At 41.3% G+C, this 18,738-nt stretch overlaps 2 protein-coding genes across 2 annotated transcripts in view; one reads left to right on the plus strand and one right to left on the minus strand.

Moving 5' to 3' along the window:
- Window positions 1-7,256, plus strand: part of arpc2 (actin related protein 2/3 complex, subunit 2) — a 36,735-nt gene extending 29,479 nt beyond the window's left edge. Inside the window, exon 10 of the mRNA XM_034174398.1 lies at window positions 7,043-7,256. Within this exon, the coding sequence (XP_034030289.1) occupies window positions 7,043-7,064 (22 nt within the window). The 3' untranslated portion in view covers window positions 7,065-7,256. The remainder of the gene's footprint in view (window positions 1-7,042) is intronic.
- A 1,690-nt stretch (window positions 7,257-8,946) lies between these two features.
- Window positions 8,947-18,738, minus strand: part of LOC117520380 (keratin, type I cytoskeletal 14-like) — a 30,715-nt gene continuing 20,923 nt past the window's right edge. The window contains exons 6-8 of the mRNA XM_034181731.1: window positions 13,983-14,209; window positions 9,552-9,583; window positions 8,947-9,306 (exon numbers count right to left, since the gene is read on the minus strand). Of these exons, the coding sequence (XP_034037622.1) occupies window positions 9,242-9,306; window positions 9,552-9,583; window positions 13,983-14,209 (324 nt within the window). The 3' untranslated portion in view covers window positions 8,947-9,241. The remainder of the gene's footprint in view (window positions 9,307-9,551; window positions 9,584-13,982; window positions 14,210-18,738) is intronic.

The following is an 18,738-nucleotide window of genomic DNA, read 5'->3' on the forward strand; positions in this document are numbered from 1 at the left end:
ATTTGTATGGTGTATCTGTATCTCTATTATGTGTATGTGTATATATATATATGTGTATATATATATATGTGTATATATATATATGTGTATGTGTATATATATATATGTGTATATGTGTGTGTGTAATAACTATGTGCAGTCAAGCAGATTATTGTGGCCACTCTCTGGTAGTTGTCTTTTTTTTCTTGTGTCTTTACGACTTTCTGATCAGTAACTCTTTGTGTGCTTTTGAGGCGTGTAGTGCTGTTTGCAAACACCACTTCTTAAGAGGTGGAAGTGAGTCAGGTTGGAATTTTTACAGCTGTTCATTTAGATAAACCAATCACTAGTCACACATATGAAGTCTCTGTTCTGCTCTTAATGTATCAGTAGATCGAGTACAGTTGGTATAATGGTGAGTTTTGAAAAATTGCTGGTTTCATATAATCCTGTGATTTGAAAAGACCCGGCCAGTGTAAAATTTGGTGGCTAATATATATATGTTGCAGACATGAATGAGTGAAGCTCTTCAGCATCTCACCATGTCATTTAGGTCCTTTAGACTTTTTTTTTTTTTTTTTTTTTTTTTTTTTTTTTTTTTTTGAGTAAATGCTACAGGGGAGCAGTAGCATGCTTAAAACCTTTCTGCTTCTGGGGGTGTGTGCTTCTCCCCCCCCCCCCCCCCCCCCCCCAATTACAGCCCTCTTAACCCCCTGCCACTTTAAGCAGTTTTTTAATGTAGATGTACAGTAAATCAATATTCAAAGTTTTTAGCTAGTTGACAGTAGGGCTGTACAATATGGCCAAATTATTATATCTCAATATTGTCATATCAGTATGATACACGATATGACTATGATTTCACACAAAGTGCGGCAACAGTGAACATTATTAGACTTCGATGTTTGTGACAAAATCGCTCCAGTGGATGTTTAGGATGGAGCGTAGACAGCGCTGATGGAAACGCTCAAGTATTCGTATGTGATGACGGTAAGTGACCCATGATTCAGAACTGTACAGGAGTGTGGTGAGTATGACTGCGCAATACACACTAATCTTTGTGCCTTTCTTCAGATGTTTGTTTTTCCACACTCGCTTGTAGAGCCTGCCGAACGCACTCTTTCCTTTTGCCAGTCTGTTGTCAACTTCCTTATCGATCTTGGCATCTGAAGAGATGGTAAACCCTAGGTAGCTGAACTGGTGGACTCACTTCAGCTGTGTCTGGCCGATGATGATATGAGGAGGGCGATACTCTTCCTGAGGTGCTGGCTGGTACAGGACTTCTGTCTTCTTCAGGCTGATTCCCAGGCCGAAGAGTCGCGCAGCATCTGCGAAGCAGGATGTAATGCACTGCAGTGCAACCTCTGTATGGGCAAGAAGGGCAGCATCATCTACAAAAAGCAGCTCTTGGATCAGTTGCTCCAGTGTCTTGGTATGAGCCTGCAGTCGCCTCAAATTGAACAAGCTGCCGTCAGTACGAAACCGGATGTAGACGCCGTCTTCGTCATTGATGTCATCTAGTGCTTGCTTAAGCATCATGCTAAAGAAGATGGAGAAAAGTGTTGGAGCCAGAACGCGTCCTTGCTTTACCCCATTGGAGATGGGGAACGGCTCTGAGAGGTCACTACTGTGTCTAACTTGGCCACGCTGATTCTCATGTATACTGAGGAAAATAAGTGTTTGAACACCCTGCGATTTTGCAAGTTCTCCCACTTAGAAATCATGGAGGGGTCTGAAATTTTCATCTTAGGTGCATGTCCACTGTGAGAGACATAATCTAAAAAAAAAAATCCAGAAATCACAATGTATAATTTTTAATAATTTATTTGTATGTTACTGCTGCAAATAAGTATTTGAACACCTGTGAAAATCAATGTTCATATTTGGTATGGTAGCCTTTGTTTGCAATTACAGAGGTCAAAAGTTTCCTGTAGTTTTTCACCAGGTTTGCACACACTGCAGCAGGGATTTTGGTCCACTCCTCCATACAGATCTTCTCTAGATCTTTCAGGTTTGGAGTTTCAGCTCCCTCCAAAGATTTTTCTATTGAGTTCAGGTCTGGAGACTGGCCAGGCCACTCCAGGTCCTTGAAATGCTTCTTACGGAGCCCCTCCTTAGTTGCCCTGGCTGTGGGTTTGGAGTCATTGTCATGCTGGAAGACCCAGCTATGACCCATCTTCAGTGCTCTTACTGAGGGAAGGTTGTTGTTTGCCAAAATCTTGCAATACAGGACTCCATCCATCCTCCCTTCAATACGGCGCAGTCGTCCTGTCCCCTTTGCAGAATAGCACCCCCAGAGTACGATGTTTCCACCCCCATACTTCACAGTTGGGATGGATTTCTTGGGGTTGTTCTCATCCTCTAAACATGGTAAGTGGAGTTGATTCCAAAAAGCTCTATTCTGGTCTCATCTGACCACATGACCTTCTCCCATGCCTCTTCCGGATCATCCAGATGGTCACTGGTAAACTTCAAACGGGCCTGGACGTGTGCTGGCTTGAGCAGGGGGACCTTGCTGCCCTGCAGGGCCAGGACATGTGTTGGCTTGAGCAGGGGGACCTTGCTGCCCTGCAGGATTTTAAACCATGACAGCATCATGTGTTGTTAATGTAATCTTTGTGACTGTGGTCCCAGCTCTTTTCAGGTCATTGACCAGTCCTCCTGTGTAGTTCTGAGCTTTCTCAGAATAATCTTTACCCCACAAAGTGCGATCTTGCATGGAATCCCAGACCGAGGGAGCTTGACAGTCATCTTGTGTTTCTTCCACTTTCTAATAAATAACACTATGTAACACATTTTTTGTTCCTGGATTCTAAGTGTTATATTTCAACTGCTTATGTCTAAAGTCTATGGAAAAATGACTACATTCAGCACAAACTTTGATTTTATTTTTTTTAACGTTCTAGAAAGTTCTAAAAGTTTCTTGAAATTTCTAGATAATTCTGGAAACTTCTAGAAAATTCTGGACAGTTCTAGCAGTTCAAGAATATTCTAGAAGACTACTCAGTAGTAGTGAAGGCGAATGGAGAATATTCTTGAAAACAGACAGATTTCAAAATATCATTGTCCTGATCACAGAAGCAAAGTTTATGTAGAATAACAGCTATTTTCTATTTATTTAAGGCATAACAGGTTAGGAAAACACACTGTGTACCCAGGAACAAAACAAAAATAAAAATTTGTTACATAGTGTAATCATAACAGTTGTTGTCTTCTACAAAGCTGCTTGCCTGTTGTCCTGTAGTCCATCCCAGCCTTGTGCAGGTCTACAGTTTTGTCCCTGGTGTCCTTAGACAGCTCTTTGGTCTTTGCTATGATGGACAGGTTGGAATGTGATTGATTGAGTGTGTGAACAGGTGTCTTTTTTTATACAGGTAACAAGTTCAAACAGGTGCAATTAATACAGGTAAAGAGTGCTGAATAAGAGGGCTTCTTAAAGAAAAATTAACAGGTCTGTGTGAGCCAGAAGTCTTGCTGGTTGGTAGGTGTTCAAATACTTATTTGCAGCAGTAACATACAAATAAATTATTAAAAAAAAATCATACATTGTGATTTCTGGATTTCTTTTTTTTTTTTTTTTTATTTATTAAGATTATGTCTCTCACAGTGGACACACATCTAAGATGAAAATGTCAGACCCCTCCATGACTTCTAAGTTGGAGAACTTGCAAAACCGCAGGGTGTTCAAATGCTTATTTTCCTCACTGTAGCTGGATTACCATGTTGAGGAACTTTGGGGGGCAGCCGAGTCATTCTAAGATTTGCCAGAGACCCTTTCTGCTCACGGTGTCAAAAGCTTTTGTCAGGTCCACAAACGTTACATAGAGGCCCTTGTTCTGCTCACGACACTTCTCCTGGAGCTGTCATAGGACAAAGACCATGTCGGACGTACTCCTATTGGCTCTGAAGCCGCATTGGCTCTCTGGGAGGTGTTCGTCCGCAATGTGCAGTATCAGTCTGTTCAATAGCACCCTGTCTAGAATCTTGCCTGCGTTGGAGAGCATCGTAATCCCGCGGTGGTTTGAACAGTCTGACTTCCCTCCCTTGTTTTTGTACAAGCTTATAATGACTGCATCACAGAGATCTTGTGGAAATTTGTCCTGCTCCCAGCAGCAATTCGTGCAGTTTGGCATGTAGCGTTGGACCCCCATGCTTCCAAATCTCTGGTGGAATTCCATCAATCCCAGCAGCCTTGCTACTCTTCATCTGATCTATGGCCTTTACGATCTCAACAAGGGTTGGAACTTCATCCATTTCTGTCTTAACTGGTTGTTGGGGGATGCGAAGAATTGCTGAGTCTTGCACCATGCGTTCAGTGCTAAAGAGCATCTGAAAGTGTTGCGACCATCGACTCAAGATTGACGCCTTGTCTGTGAGTCAGGTGTCAGCGCAAAACTGAGTTTTCATTGCGAGGTCTTTCCACCACTTGTTCTGCATCTCTCGAAGCTTGCGCTGGAGACTGCTGCATGACAGGCGGAAGGCAGCTTTCTTCACAGGACAGGACTGTTGAGCTAGGTGGGTCTGGTGTGTAGCTCTCTTCTTCGCTAGCAGTTCCTATATTTCCTGGTTGTTCTCATCAAACCAGTCTCTGTTCTTCTTAGTAGCAAACCCAAGGACTTCTTCTGAGGACTGCTGAATTGAGATTTTCAGATGCTCCCAGAACTGTTCAGGGGAAAGATCAGTGGGACGGTTGGGATCTTCAAGCCTAGACCGTAGGTTTGCCTGGAAGTCTGCTTTCACTTCCACTGACTGTAAACCACCGATCTTGAGTTTTCTTTGGGGAGTGCCTCTTCTCTTCGCTTGGGGTTTGAAATGGAGACTGATCTTGTAGCAAACAAGGCAGTGGTCGGTGTGACACTCTGCACTGGGCATCACTCTGGTCAGCAAGACATCTCTGTGGTCTCGTTGGCGCACTAGAACATAGTCAATGAGATGCCAATGTTTGGCCCGAGGATGCATCCAGGTAGTCTTCATACTGTTTTTTGCTGGAAGATTGTGTTTGTGATGATAAGTTCCTGCTCTGCGCAAAACTCTAACAGTAAATGCCCGTTGTCGTCGTAGTTTCCAACGCCGTGCTTACCAAGGACTCCCTTCCAGGCTTCTGAATCTTGGCCCACTCTGGCGTTGAAGTCGCCAAAGATGAAGACCTTGTTGTCTACAGGAGTGCACTGTACAAGGCTGCACAGATCTGCGTAAAACTTTTCCTTGTCTGCAGGGTCTGCTAGAAGAGTTGGTGCGTACACGCTGAAGAGAGTGGCATGCTTCTTTGCTCGCAGTGGGAGGCGCATGGAGATGATGTGGTCAGAATAACCTATCGGAAGAGTCTGAAGTTTGGAGGCAAGGGAGTCTCTTATCATGAAGCCGACGCCAGAGAGGCGTCTCTCTGATGCAGGTTTGCCTGACCAGCAGAGGGTGTATCCGGCGCCATGTTCTTTCAGACTGCCTTCCTCTGCAAAGCGGACTTCACTGAGATGTCAGCGATGTCAACATTCAATCTTGCCAGCTAGTGTGCAACTAAGGCGGAGCAACGCTCTGGACGATTACTGTCTGCTGTATCCAACATGGTTCTGATGTTCCAACACGCAAGAGTTAGTCCTTGTACACCCTTACAGGTCGGTGAATACCTTTCCTTCTTTGATGTTCTGCTACTGCTTGGGAAGATGCCCGTTGACCGCAGCCAGCCAACTGGGAGTGATGGAGACAAGACCTTTTCTAGGTCCCTCTCCGTCTGGAGCAAGCAGTGCTGTCCCTAAAGAGGGCTGCTTGGTCATTCAGGGTGCTGCCCAGCGATGTTGTCGTCCACAGGGTCAACATCAAACGACCAGTATCCTGAACCGCCTGCATGCGGGATTGAAACTGTGGTTTCCAGTGACATCTTTCACCTGCCGTTTTTGCACCTTTCCCGTCGCTACAGGGCTTAGAAGAGTTGGAATAGAGGGAAAGAGGGGGAAGAAAGGGGGTTGGTGTGGAGAGGAATGTGGACTTGTCCCTTGGGCCTGCGCAAAGGCTTTTTTCGGTGAGAAACAGTGCACGCATACCGTCCCCACCCTTTACACCCGGCATTCATCTGTCATGGCATAGCAAGCTGGGATGGTGACAGCGAGGTCCTCAGGTCATAGGTTTTACATCAGGCTGTCCTTGTCCTAGCTTATGGCTCAAAAGCCTCACCTCGGAAGCACGGGGGCTTAGATATTCCGACGAGCACTCGGTCGCACCCATAGCAGCTCTGTGGAAACGAGGGGCACCACGGGAAGGTGCTGCTATGGACACATTTGTTAAGGAGAGGCCAAATGCAGTAACCTAGCTGGCAAGCCAGACTGGTTACACGGCAATCACTACACCAGGAAAGGAGTGGCGATTCAGTTTCGCATCACTTTCCTTTTGTGAGCAAGATTCCATGGAACTTTTGTTTTCCAGCGAGATTCCATGGGATCTCATCTGTCAGTCCAGGAAGTGTCGATCCAGGAAGTGTTTGGCACTTCCTGTTTGGGACTCCCTGTACCATGAGTGAGCTTGGCGCCACCACGCGCCGCTTCACTCATAATACTGTATGAAACACAGAACATACCACAAATACCTTACATTTAATACAGTTGTGTACTTAATAGTAGGGATGGCACAATACTACTTCTTCTTGTCCAATATCATACAGCTAGTGGAACCTTCTGTCTGCCAGTACTAACCTGATAATGTTCTTCCCCATCTGAAAACACAGCCATCTAAACATCAACTCAAACTATGAAACAAATATTGTACTTCCACAAAGGAAAACATACACAGCCCACAACAAGACACAGATGTGCAGTAGAAGACTCGGATCACATTGGATTATTTATTTATGTATATTTTTGTATTTCCACATCTACTCTAGTAGTTTTGGCCAGTATTGGACCAATACTGATCTAAAATACTGGCTTGTGTACTCCTATTTAATAGCAGTACTACTATAAAACACCTGTATAAGTGAAAGAAGTATTTAACAAAGCTGAAACAATGAATAAAATGTCAAAGGATTTTGTGATTAACGACATGTCGGTTGTTTTTGATGTCTTTATATTTTCAGTGGGAAGACATTTTCCCGCTGAGGCCGACTCGTCCACCAGGGGAATTCAACTCGCAGCACACTGAGACACCACATTGAACAGGACTTCAGGACGCCTCTCAGGCCCTGCCTAGCTCCAAAGTATTTTTTTTGTTTTTTTTTTTTTCCTTCTTTTTAAACAAAAAATAATGTTTGCTGTACTTGGGCAAAGCCCAGGCTTAAGATAATGGAAAAAAAAAGCAGTACTTGCGTTGCAATTAGAGAGAATTATTAGTCATATATATATATATATATATATATATATATATATATATATATATATATATATATATATGGAAAGCAAATAAATTTTTGATACAATATCTTTTACTTCATTTGGTACGCTTGCCTGCCCTTGAACCCTGATCATGTAGCATCCTTGCACTGGATGAATTCAAATCCCTCTCCTTCCTCTCTGTGCTTTCATGTTGTCTGTACCATTGTCATTTGAAAAATTGAAATAAATCAATTATAAAAAATGTATGTGCAAGCTTCAGCTGATGGTGCGTGTCTTTTTTTTTGTGTTTTTTATTTACACCTCCTTCACACAGAATATTAGTGATCTATTCATTTAGTGTAAGAGATTTCAGGGGGTGGCGGCTGCTTTTCTTCAAATGACCTTTTGATTTCCTCGCTGTGGTTCAAGGAGTGCATGCTGTATATGACTGGCAGTTTTTTTGTTTTTTCCCTTCTACTGGGTTTTCTTCAGCTGCTTTTCTGTTAAACAACTTTCACTAATCCTAATGTACAAAAGCTATGTATTTAATCAATTATTCTATTGTGTAGAGTTTTATGCAGATGACACAGTATTCTATGGCATCAAAATCACAGTTTTCACATTCGTTACTCAATCTTGATTCTCTGCAAAATTAGCTTCCACCTGACAAGAGGGCCCCTTTGTCTCACTTTTTTTTTTTTATAAAAACATGTCCAGTACTCTTGTAATGAGGTGCGAAAAATAATGAAGAAGGCTCATTCACATCTTTTACCATATCTTGACAGTATTGCACAAAACATCTTTGTTGTACATCATTCTGTAATCTTTTTACCAAAAAAAAAAAGCCTGAAATTACAATTTTGGCTAGTGATACTATTTACCAATATTAATTTCTATGAATTGTTACTTAATACTACATATTTATTTTTTAATGGAAATGCTTAATACTCTAAAATGGCTTTCACTTGATGTTGACATTAATGTTCTGACTTTTGCTATTGAGAAACTGAAGAAACTTGTCGTTTGTGTGGTCTCTGCAAATTTTTGTGGAAAGCGGTTATTCTTTTTGTCTGAAATGATTATAGAGATTTCACCTAAATCAGGTTGAGTAATTTTCTTACATTAAACTTTGTTTGTGTGTAACATGAAATCTTATGACTGTTGAAGATGAGGTAGCGGTAGAGAGGGCATGCCCAGTTCTTGATTCACATTTCTTCCTATTTAATGTAACAAATTCTTCCTCTGACACAGAATGGTCTTGTGGTGTAATGCTTTGCATTCTGGACTCAGTACAATGATCCCATTCAACTTTTTGTGGACCCAGTATTTAATTTCCTATGTTTAAGGCACACCTGACTTTTCTCCTAGAGATGACACATACCAGCCTCTCTCTCGCTCTCCTATAATATCAGGATTCATGACCTGAAGGAATCTGCAGACACGGTGACTTGGATAAGGGCCAGGATAATGGTTAAGTTTATTTGAATAGACCAACCGTCCCTCCTCAGATGATGCTCTTCATGATGGACAACCTGCTCCCATGGTCACCACCTGTCGTCATGTCAGTAGAGTGGGAACTGATGACTGTCACACTTCTCTTGATTTTTGTGCCGCTTTGATGAAATATTTCAGAGAATAACAACTAAAATATGTGTGAAACAACCCCTTTACATGAAAACAAATTTATTCCATTGATGTATGAGTACAGCAATACAACTTCAATTTAACGGCACAGGTTGGGCAAATACTCGTTCAGGTGATGGAGAGGAGACGGGACAAGCTCAAACGTCTGGGACTTCCTTGTTTTGCTTTTTATCTTCATTGTCAGAGGAGGATGAGTTGGAAGACGATGAACTCTTCCTGGTTTTGGGATCGTTGCTTATCGTGATGGACTCTACTGTGCTAACGGCAACCATCTCAGCTTCATAGAGGCCTCCATCCTGCACTTGCTGGTTTTTGCTGGATTAAGTGTTTTCTTCCTCAGTAGGGACCTCCTCCTGTGTCACCTTGTGATCACTCTTGTGCTGGCCTTCAGGAGAAGATGAGAACATATTTCACTGTTTTCTGCAACATTATGGTTTTTACATGCTTCTACCTGATAAAAATAAAAAAAGCACCTTTGGGTGATAAAATATACAGTCTATGATATAAACATTTTGAATGTGTGGTCAAGTGACTCCACAAGCTTTTACTACAAGCAATCTGAGGTTAAATGATAATGTATATCTATATTCCGACTAAATTGTCATGTATTTTCCAGCTGCATCAACTTACCACTGTGCAGAGCCTCTGAAGCCAACTGCGAACTGTCAGGGAAGAAAGCACAAGCACTGTCAAGATTTAATGTACCTGTATTTGTAGACCAACTGCTGCAAGAGACGATGTGAAGATTTCTGAACTGAGTAACTGCTACTCCTCAAATGCTGGAAAAATACAGTTGTGTTCAAAATAATAGTGTTTAAAAAGTAAGTTAAGCTCAAAATCTTTCATGGTTTTTATTGCCACACATACAAATGCATTGGGAACACTACACATTCTGTTCCAAATCAAAACATGAAGAAAAATTAACCATTTATTACTCACAGAAAGTGAAGAAAAAGGAATATTAGGCTGTTCAAAAAACTAGAGTGCATTTTTCTTTCTGTGACCCTTATTACACCTTTACAGGTGGCCTTTATTTAACAACAAAGGCAGCAAATGTACATGCTGGTTGTCATGCACTCTGAAAATCAGTAAAATGTCATTCCAGACATTGTTCAGAAGAACAGCGTAGTGTAGCAGACATATTTCAATATGTAATAGACACCATGGACATAATTCACCATACATGGTTATTGTTTGTTGTTAGCATGTTCTGTGTTGTATGTAACAATGCACTGAGGTGTGTGCTGTACACATCGTGTGTCTCATTCAAAGTTAAAAGGATGCAGTCCCTTTGATGTTTTTGCACCAGGACTGCTGTTTTTAATGGGTGGTGCCAAGCTTTGTTCTGAAGAGTTTTAACCTTGATTTTGGAATAAAGGACACGCCATTGCATTGCCAACATGGGAAATTGTCTCGTTTTTTTCATCCATCGCAATTTCCACAATACTTTGATTAAAAAGTTGACTAGAGAGGGGAAAACATATAAAGAAGTGCAGAAAATGGTAGGTTGCTCAGCTAAAATGATCTCAAATGCTTTAAAATGGCAACAAAACCAGAATGACTTGGAAGAAAACAAAACCACCATTCAAATGGATCAAAGAATAGCCAGAATGGCAAAGACTCAGCCAATGATCAGCTCCAGGGTGATCAAAGGAGGTCTAAAGTGCGTTCTGTAAATTCTGAAATTCCTGTTCACAGGTGCCAGAAATTACTTGACTCCATGCAAAACAGATGTGAGGCAGTTCTCAGAAATGTGGTTATACAACTAAATATTAGTACAGTGATTCACAGTAAAGTTAAATCTTCAAGCATTTTTCAGTTTACACAATAAATGTTTTAGTTTGTAAAGACAAATGCAGATACTGCTATTTTTTGAACAGCCTGATATTCCTGTTTCTTCACTTTCTGTAAAGTAGTAACAAATGTAATAAGTTTTTCTTCATGTAAACACTTATTTTGAACACAACTGTATATACAGAAATGCATCTTTTCTGCAGCAAAAAAACAAACAACAAAAAAAAAATACACAACCATGTGGGGAATGATGATTTCAGAATTGGGGAAATGTTTCTTAATATTATTTTAACATTAAAAACAAAATGATGGAATTTTCAATTTTTCTCTTTTTTATTTCAGGGTTACTAAAAGTGATCACTGTATATTGGCATTGGCCTGATACTACTAAGAACCACAATGAGGCTTTTTCTTGCAGTGCTCATCTCAAATTAATATCTAATTACCTGTGCTAGTTTCAACAAAAATATAAACGCAACACTTTTGGTTTTGCTCCCATTTTGTATGAGATGAACTCAAAGATCTAAAACTTTTTCCACATACACAATATCACCATTTCCCTCAAATATTGTTCACAAACCAGTCTAAATCTGTGATAGTGAGCACTTCTCCTTTGCTGAGATAATCCATCCCACCTCACAGGTGTGCCATATCAAGATGCTGATTAGACACCATGATTAGTGCACAGGTGTGCCTTAGACTCCCCACAATAAAAGGCCACTCTGAAAGGTGCAGTTTTGTTTTATTGGGGGGGGATACCAGTCAGTATCTGGTGTGACCACCATTTGCCTCATGCAGTGCAACACATCTCCTTCGCATAGAGTTGATCAGGTTGTCAATTGTGGCCTGTGGAATGTTGGTCCACTCCTCTTCAATGGCTGTGCGAAGTTGCTGGATATTGGCAGGAACTGGTACACGCTGTCGTATACGCCGGTCCAGAGCATCCCAAACATGCTCAATGGGTGACATGTCCGGTGAGTATGCCGGCCATGCAAGAACTGGGACATTTTCAGCTTCCAAGAATTGTGTACAGATCCTTGCAACATGGGGCCGTGCATTATCCTGCTGCAACGAGGTGATGTTCTTGGATGTATGGCACAACAATGGGCCTTAGGATCTCGTCACGGTATCTCTGTGCATTCAAAATGCCATCAATAAAATGCACCTGTGTTCTTTGTCCATAACAGACGCCTGCCCATACCATAACTCCACCGCCACCATGGGCCACTCGATCCACAACACTGACATCAGAAAACCGCTCACCCACACGACGCCACACACGCTGTCTGCCATCTGCCCTGAACAGTGTGAACCGGGATTCATCCGTGAAGGCAACACCTCTCCAACGTGCCAAACACCAGCGAATGTGAGCATTTGCCCACTCAAGTCGGTTACGACGACAAACTGGAGTCAGGTCGAAACCCCATTGAGGACGACGAGCATGCAGATGAGCTTCCCTGAGACGGTTTCTGACAGTTTGTGCAGAAATTCTTTGGTTATGCAAAACGATTGTTTCAGCAGCTGTCCGAGTGGCTGGTCTCAGACGATCTTGGAGGTGAACATGCTGGATGTGGAGGTCCTGGGCTGGTGTGGTTACACGTGGTCTGCGGTTGTGAGGCTGGTTGGATGTACTGCCAAATTCTCTGAAACGCCTTTGGAGACGGCTTATGGTAGAGAAATGAACATTCCATACACGAGCAACAGCTCTGGTTGACATTCCTGCTGTCAGCATGCCAATTGCACGCGCCCTCAAATCTTGCGACATCTGTGGCATTGTGCTGTGTGATAAAACTGCACCTTTCAGAGTGGCCTTTTATTGTGGGCAGTCTAAGGCACACCTGTGCACTAATCATGGTGTCTAATCAGCATCTTGATATGGCACCACTGAGAGGTGGGATGGATTATCTCAGCAAAGGAGAAGTGCTCACTATCACAGATTTAGACTGGTTTGTGAACAATATTTGAGGGAAATGGTGATATTGTGTATGTGGAAAAAGTTTTAGATCTTTGAGTTCATCTCATACAAAATGGAAGCAAAACCAAAAGTGTTGCGTTTATATTTTTGTTGAGTGTAGTTTGGTTATGACAATCATTGTTGTCCAGTTTGGGGTCTGTAGGCAACATTTGGTCTGTGCTCCCTTTGTTTTGGCCCACCGTGGCAATTGAGCTCTTTAGTAAATTATAAATTACTATACTGAGTATTCTTTTTATTATTTAGAAATTGTATTTTACCCTTTGCATAATTAACTGCTGTTGTAGTATTGTCAGGTTTTTTTTCATGTGTATTATACAGTAACATAACATGTGCATGAAATCTGGAGATAATGTCTGCCCAGGAGTTTGTTACATCTCTTCAGTGGGCTTTCCCAGAATTTTGTGCAGATTGGCACATTTATCTGCCAGAGGTGATGACACACATGCACCATGTGTGTGATTTTGTTTGGCACTTACACACATTAATCAGTGTAATCTATGAGGCAAATGCTAAGCAGGGGAAATAAACTCCTGGACAGACTACAGGTGAACCTCGTTAACTTGCACAAGTTGGGGTCTGCAAAATCAGACCGCGAGATAATGAGGGTGACCAAAAAAAACTTTAAATCAATTATACAGTAGTCTAAATTTTCGGGGTCTATAAATCGACCGCGAGAAAAGCCAAAACACAAGTTACGCATACGTGAGTTAACAGTGTTTACCTGTATATTGGTAAAATGGTACATATTTTGTGAACATCCAATGTTTGCATAAGGGTGCTCTGAATATGCAGCTGGAGATCAATAATCCATGAATAGAGCAAGGACTTTCCATACTTGGCATTTATAAAAGGTGGGTTCTGAAATTGCGCAGACGAGATCAAATTTAACAAAGTTGAATCATTGGGATTAGATTTTTCACTCCACTGTCCACCAATTCGGGCACACACATGGTGGGCATGTGGGCCTGTTTGTTTGTTGCCTGACTCACACTAGGACCTTATGATGATGTCTACCAAATATCTGTTGATGAATACTGAACCGGAAATTTCCCTTAAGGAATTAATTTTGGCAAAGATCAAGGTCAAGGAATTTGATATTTAACATGATTTGGACCAAATGTTGCTTACACTTAAGTGGATTCCAGCATCACCCTGGCTAGGCCAGTGGGGTCAAATGTCAGATTCCTTTCTGTCTTCATGCCCATCGGTACTATTACCTGGCTAGAAATATGAAATACTGGTTAGTTCCAGTTCTGCATCCTACACTATTTGTCACCTGCGGTCATCCTCACCTGTTTGTATCAGTGGTTATGCCCTGCATCAGTTCCTGGTAGCTGCTGATGCCCTTCTCCAGCATCATCGTGTCGTTCAGGAGGTGGTAGTCATTCATCCGGTAATCCATCTGCATCCTCACCTGCTTTAACTCTCCCTCTAAACCCAGAATAATCTGGTTGGCTTGTACCAATTTGTGATTGTACTCCCCTTTGACATCCTTTAGTTTTTCTTCCAGAAAACAGATCTGGTGGAAAGATATGGGTATGAGTTAACTGTAGAATGTAGGAAGATGACCTGCAAATTAGATACATGAACTTAGTTTGATAATTATATAAATCCTTTCCTAATAAATTAAAGATTAAAAGTATGATTTAATACTCTCTTGCTTTCTTTTGAGATAAGCAACATGTACAGTATGATCTTCCATTTCAGAGAAATAAGGGTTCGTAAACTTGATAACCTGCCGTAGCAACCAGTAAAAAGTGTGTCGAAGAGCAACCACTGATTCCTTCTCTTTTTTCTTCAGTTGCATCTGTTTTGGGCTACTGTATCACCATGCAAAATGTCGTACTCCATGAAGAGGCCAGCTTCCATGTAGATATGAAGGGCTCATTCTAAGCTTATGAAAATACATTGATTCTTTGTTGCAGGTAATTATTATACAAATAATGAATATTTTTCATTCATGCAATGGCAAGAATATTTTGTTGAGTTGAAAGACGGAACACACCATTCAAATTGGTGGCATCTCATTGAATGGTACATCTTATCTTTCAATGAATGAAAACATTATTTCTACTGCACGAATGAAAAACATTCATTATTTGCTTTATATGACACCTAAACAGATCCTTGTCATTTGATTGGTGGTTTGTATGTCACGTGATATTGATCATTTGTCCTATTTGCAATTTTATTCAATTTACCAATTTTTCCATACGTTTTGTACCATTGCACGTCGCAACCACCTTAACGTAAAAATACAGCGAATTTCGTTTGTGTGCATGCAGCAATCAAGCATTGCTGAACGGCATGCTCACACTAGCACTCTCGCAACCTTTGACAGGGTGACGACACTTAGTTTAAAAACAAACATGGCAAGGTTTGTTTTGGTGACAGACCGCGATTTGAATAAGCTTATTGACAGTGCTCATTCTTCTAACATAAAAAAAAAACAAATCCAGTATGCTGTAAACCATCTGGAGGCATTTGCAGTATTTGCTGGGACGTCTCTAGCTGAAGTAGAAGTGCTGTCAGATGAAGAGCTCAACAAATTTCTGTTGTGATTTTTCACTGGACTGAGGAAAGCAAGTGGCAGTCTGTACATGGACAATTTTAGATTAAATTGTTTTTGAACTGACTGTTTATGGAGGTTGACTGAAAACAATTTTGGATTGGATTGCTATTTAAAGTTCATGTTGGACTGTTTGGAACCTCTTGACCTGAAAGGACCAGTGACACACACCCTAACCCTAACCCTAACCCACCAAACAAATAATGAATGTGTTTTTTCATTTATGCACACCTCATTGAATGGAACACTTCATCTTTCACCTTATGAAATATTCTTACCATTACACTCATAAACATTCATTATTTATATTATATGACACCTAAGTAAAGCTGCACCATTACTTTACGTGACCAGTGCACACAGGACCGAGGAAGATGGTTTGATCCATCCTGTACTGACTGGCGGTGCATAATACAGAGATGCTTCTGCACAGGCTGCAGAATGGCACATCATTTCTGCATAACTATTTTGGCACTCAGATGTTGGTGAATTATTCAAAGTGCTCGCGTGACATTGGCTCAGTTATAATAAAAATGCCTGCACTCCTGCTGCTTCTGCTGCTGATGGCGATGACAGAACAGGGCGCGCCGGAGACCCTGAACCCTCACTGTGCATAAGCACTGTAACAATTTCGGATAAAATATTCACCATGAATTATGTGCAGTTGCTGATGTGATCCCCAAAGTGAGACTTAAGGAACAATGAGGTGGTGCAAATCACAAAAAGAGAAGTTTTATTTCATCATTCATGTGTTAAAATGACAGGTCTATGTGAGCTGAGCTGTGGCCTATTTTGGAGCCATAAAATGACACTTGTGAGGAAATACTCCTATATGTCGCCTTCTGATTTATATATTTTTATAATACTCATTTTACATTCAGTATTGCAGCCTTTGGAGCGAATAGAAGGTAATTCCAAATGAGAAACACATGAAATAGCCCCAGCAGTGAGCACACATTTAAACAGCTGCTTTTTGCTGTGAAGTTCTATTAAGCATGCACAATATTATATTGTCGTGCACGCACACACGAGAATGATTCTGGCTGCTGCGAGCTGAACAATCACATGGAGATTTACACTGTGCCAACAGTTCTTGTGCTGATCCACAGATTTACACATGAATCCAACCAGCACGGATCTCCTTCGTGCATGTGTCAAGGCACCTGCTCAGTCCATTTTTGGATACTCACTTGTATCCCATGAAGTACAACATGGCTGCAGTATGCAAATGTTTCAACATATTGTTGAAGAAAGCCTTAATGTTTCATTGTTATTGAAAATCTGCCCCCCCATTGATTGATTTGGCAAAATATATGATATGAAATAACAATAACAATATACATACATGTGAGAAGGCCATGGGATCGATTCCCACCTGTGGCCTTTCTGTGTGGAGTGTGCGTGTTCTCCCCATGTTTGTGTGGGTTCTCCCCGGCTTCCTCCCACATCCAAAGACATGCAGGTTAGGTGGACTGGAAACTTTAAATTGTCCATAGGTGTGCGTGCGGGTGTGACTGTGTTTGTTTGTCTGCATGTGGCTCTGCGACAGACTGGCGTCCTGTACAGAGTGAACCCCGCCTCACACCCTGTGACTGCTGGGAACAGCTCCAGCCCCCTGTGACCCTTAATTGGAGTAAGCAGTTGACGATGAGTGGGTGATATACATACATATACTTGCCGAGGATGGCACAAAAAAGCACAGACTTATTTCCATCATGGTCCCCATGACAACACAGAAAAACAAACAACCAGGATTAAAAAAAAAACAGAAATACTTAAAAATGGCTACAAAACCATCTATATATACAAATTAATAAAATACAAAATTATTATGACCTCTCGCTCTCTCTCTCACACACACACACACACACACACACACACACACACACACACACACACACACACACACACACACACACACACAAAACTGTTGTCCTATAACACAGGACCTCCTGCAGATGCCGTTAATACGTAACTATTGTTTATGACTGATTGATTGATAGAGGGGCTTTATTGAACATGTACAAATTGTACGTAAGACAACAGAATCTTAATAATTAATGTAAATATCTGCAAATTATAAAGAAGACAAGGCTCATGTGGCCAAGGGTATTTTAGCATTGTGTTATATTTATGTATTTTATTGATATTTTAATTAATATTAGAGAAGTGTTTCTTCTAGAAGTAGGAATCAGAGGGTAGCAGGACCACGGAGTTCACTCTGCTCACCTTCATAGTGAAGTGGAGCAGAGAAGAATTTTCTTTCAACAAAGCAGATCAAATCTAGGCTTGCACTGCCTGCATTCTCCTTACGAAAAGTCCTCCTTTATACATCTCTTTTGCACCATTGATGCAAAATTCTAAACTTGCACTGTGGACAATTTCGCATCCAGTGGGTCACACGTTTTTTTTTGTTGTTGTTGTTTTTTCTTGTTTTTTTCCACATAAGCGGTGTGATGCGGTCCCAAAGGTACCGGCTGGTTTTATTTTTATTTTATATTCCACATAAGCGGCGCGATGTGGTCCCACAGGTACCGGTGTCGCAGACCGAACGGTCTGCCCCTAAAAATCGGTCCGCCTTTTGCATTTGTGCATGCGTCATTTCGGATCAGAGCAGCACATCTAAGACGGAGTCTCTTCACCCAAAGCAATCAAATGGATAATGGGCTTATTAACCATCAGATAATAAAGGTAAAACCTCTTAAATCATTCTAAAGTGCGTTTTAAGAACAAGGCCATTTTAAGCAGAAACGAGGCGAAATTCCATAACGCTTTGAAATGTGCGACATGCAGTGAATGCATCAGCTCACGGCTCATTTAGCCACAGTGCTCTGATCACTTCTGCTGCCTTTTATGATGAAATAATGCTGAATTTATGTAGAAATGATTGTTGTACAAAAGCTTCAGATATCAGTCGCCGAGATAGATGATGACTGGAGTGCAGTTTGAAGCCGAAATGAAGTATTAATCTGTGAACTGCATCATTAGGGGGGACGATTTTTAGGGGGACCGTTCGGTCTGCGACACTGGCTGTTTTTTTTTATATTTCCTCCACATAAGTGGTGCGATATGCCGCAGCTGGTACTGTGTGTTCCTGCCCGAAAGACACCAGGGCGTGCACAAACTCTCGCACTGGGTTCATGCATGCCTGCCCGTCGGCGCGATGTTTCGTGGTGGAAATGTTCATGTATCCATCCCCTGACTTCTCTGAAGAAAACTGGCAATAAAACTGATTATTTACAGGTATTTTACCAAACAGAACCATTACTTATCTTCTTGGCTTTTATATCTTTATTGAATTCATATCAAGTTGAAGAGATTTGCTTTGAGTTTTAGGAGGATAATTTTATAAATTGTTATATTGAGAAGCCAGAATTACTTGTTGTATTTGAAATGGTCATAAACAAATTAAAATCTGTAAAATCCCAACAGGCTGAATACTTTTTCAAGGCACTGTGTGCAAGGGGAGTTCCAGCTGG

Source organism: Thalassophryne amazonica, chromosome 1 (assembly GCF_902500255.1).
Source record: "Thalassophryne amazonica chromosome 1, fThaAma1.1, whole genome shotgun sequence".
Lineage (NCBI taxonomy): Eukaryota > Metazoa > Chordata > Actinopteri > Batrachoidiformes > Batrachoididae > Thalassophryne > Thalassophryne amazonica.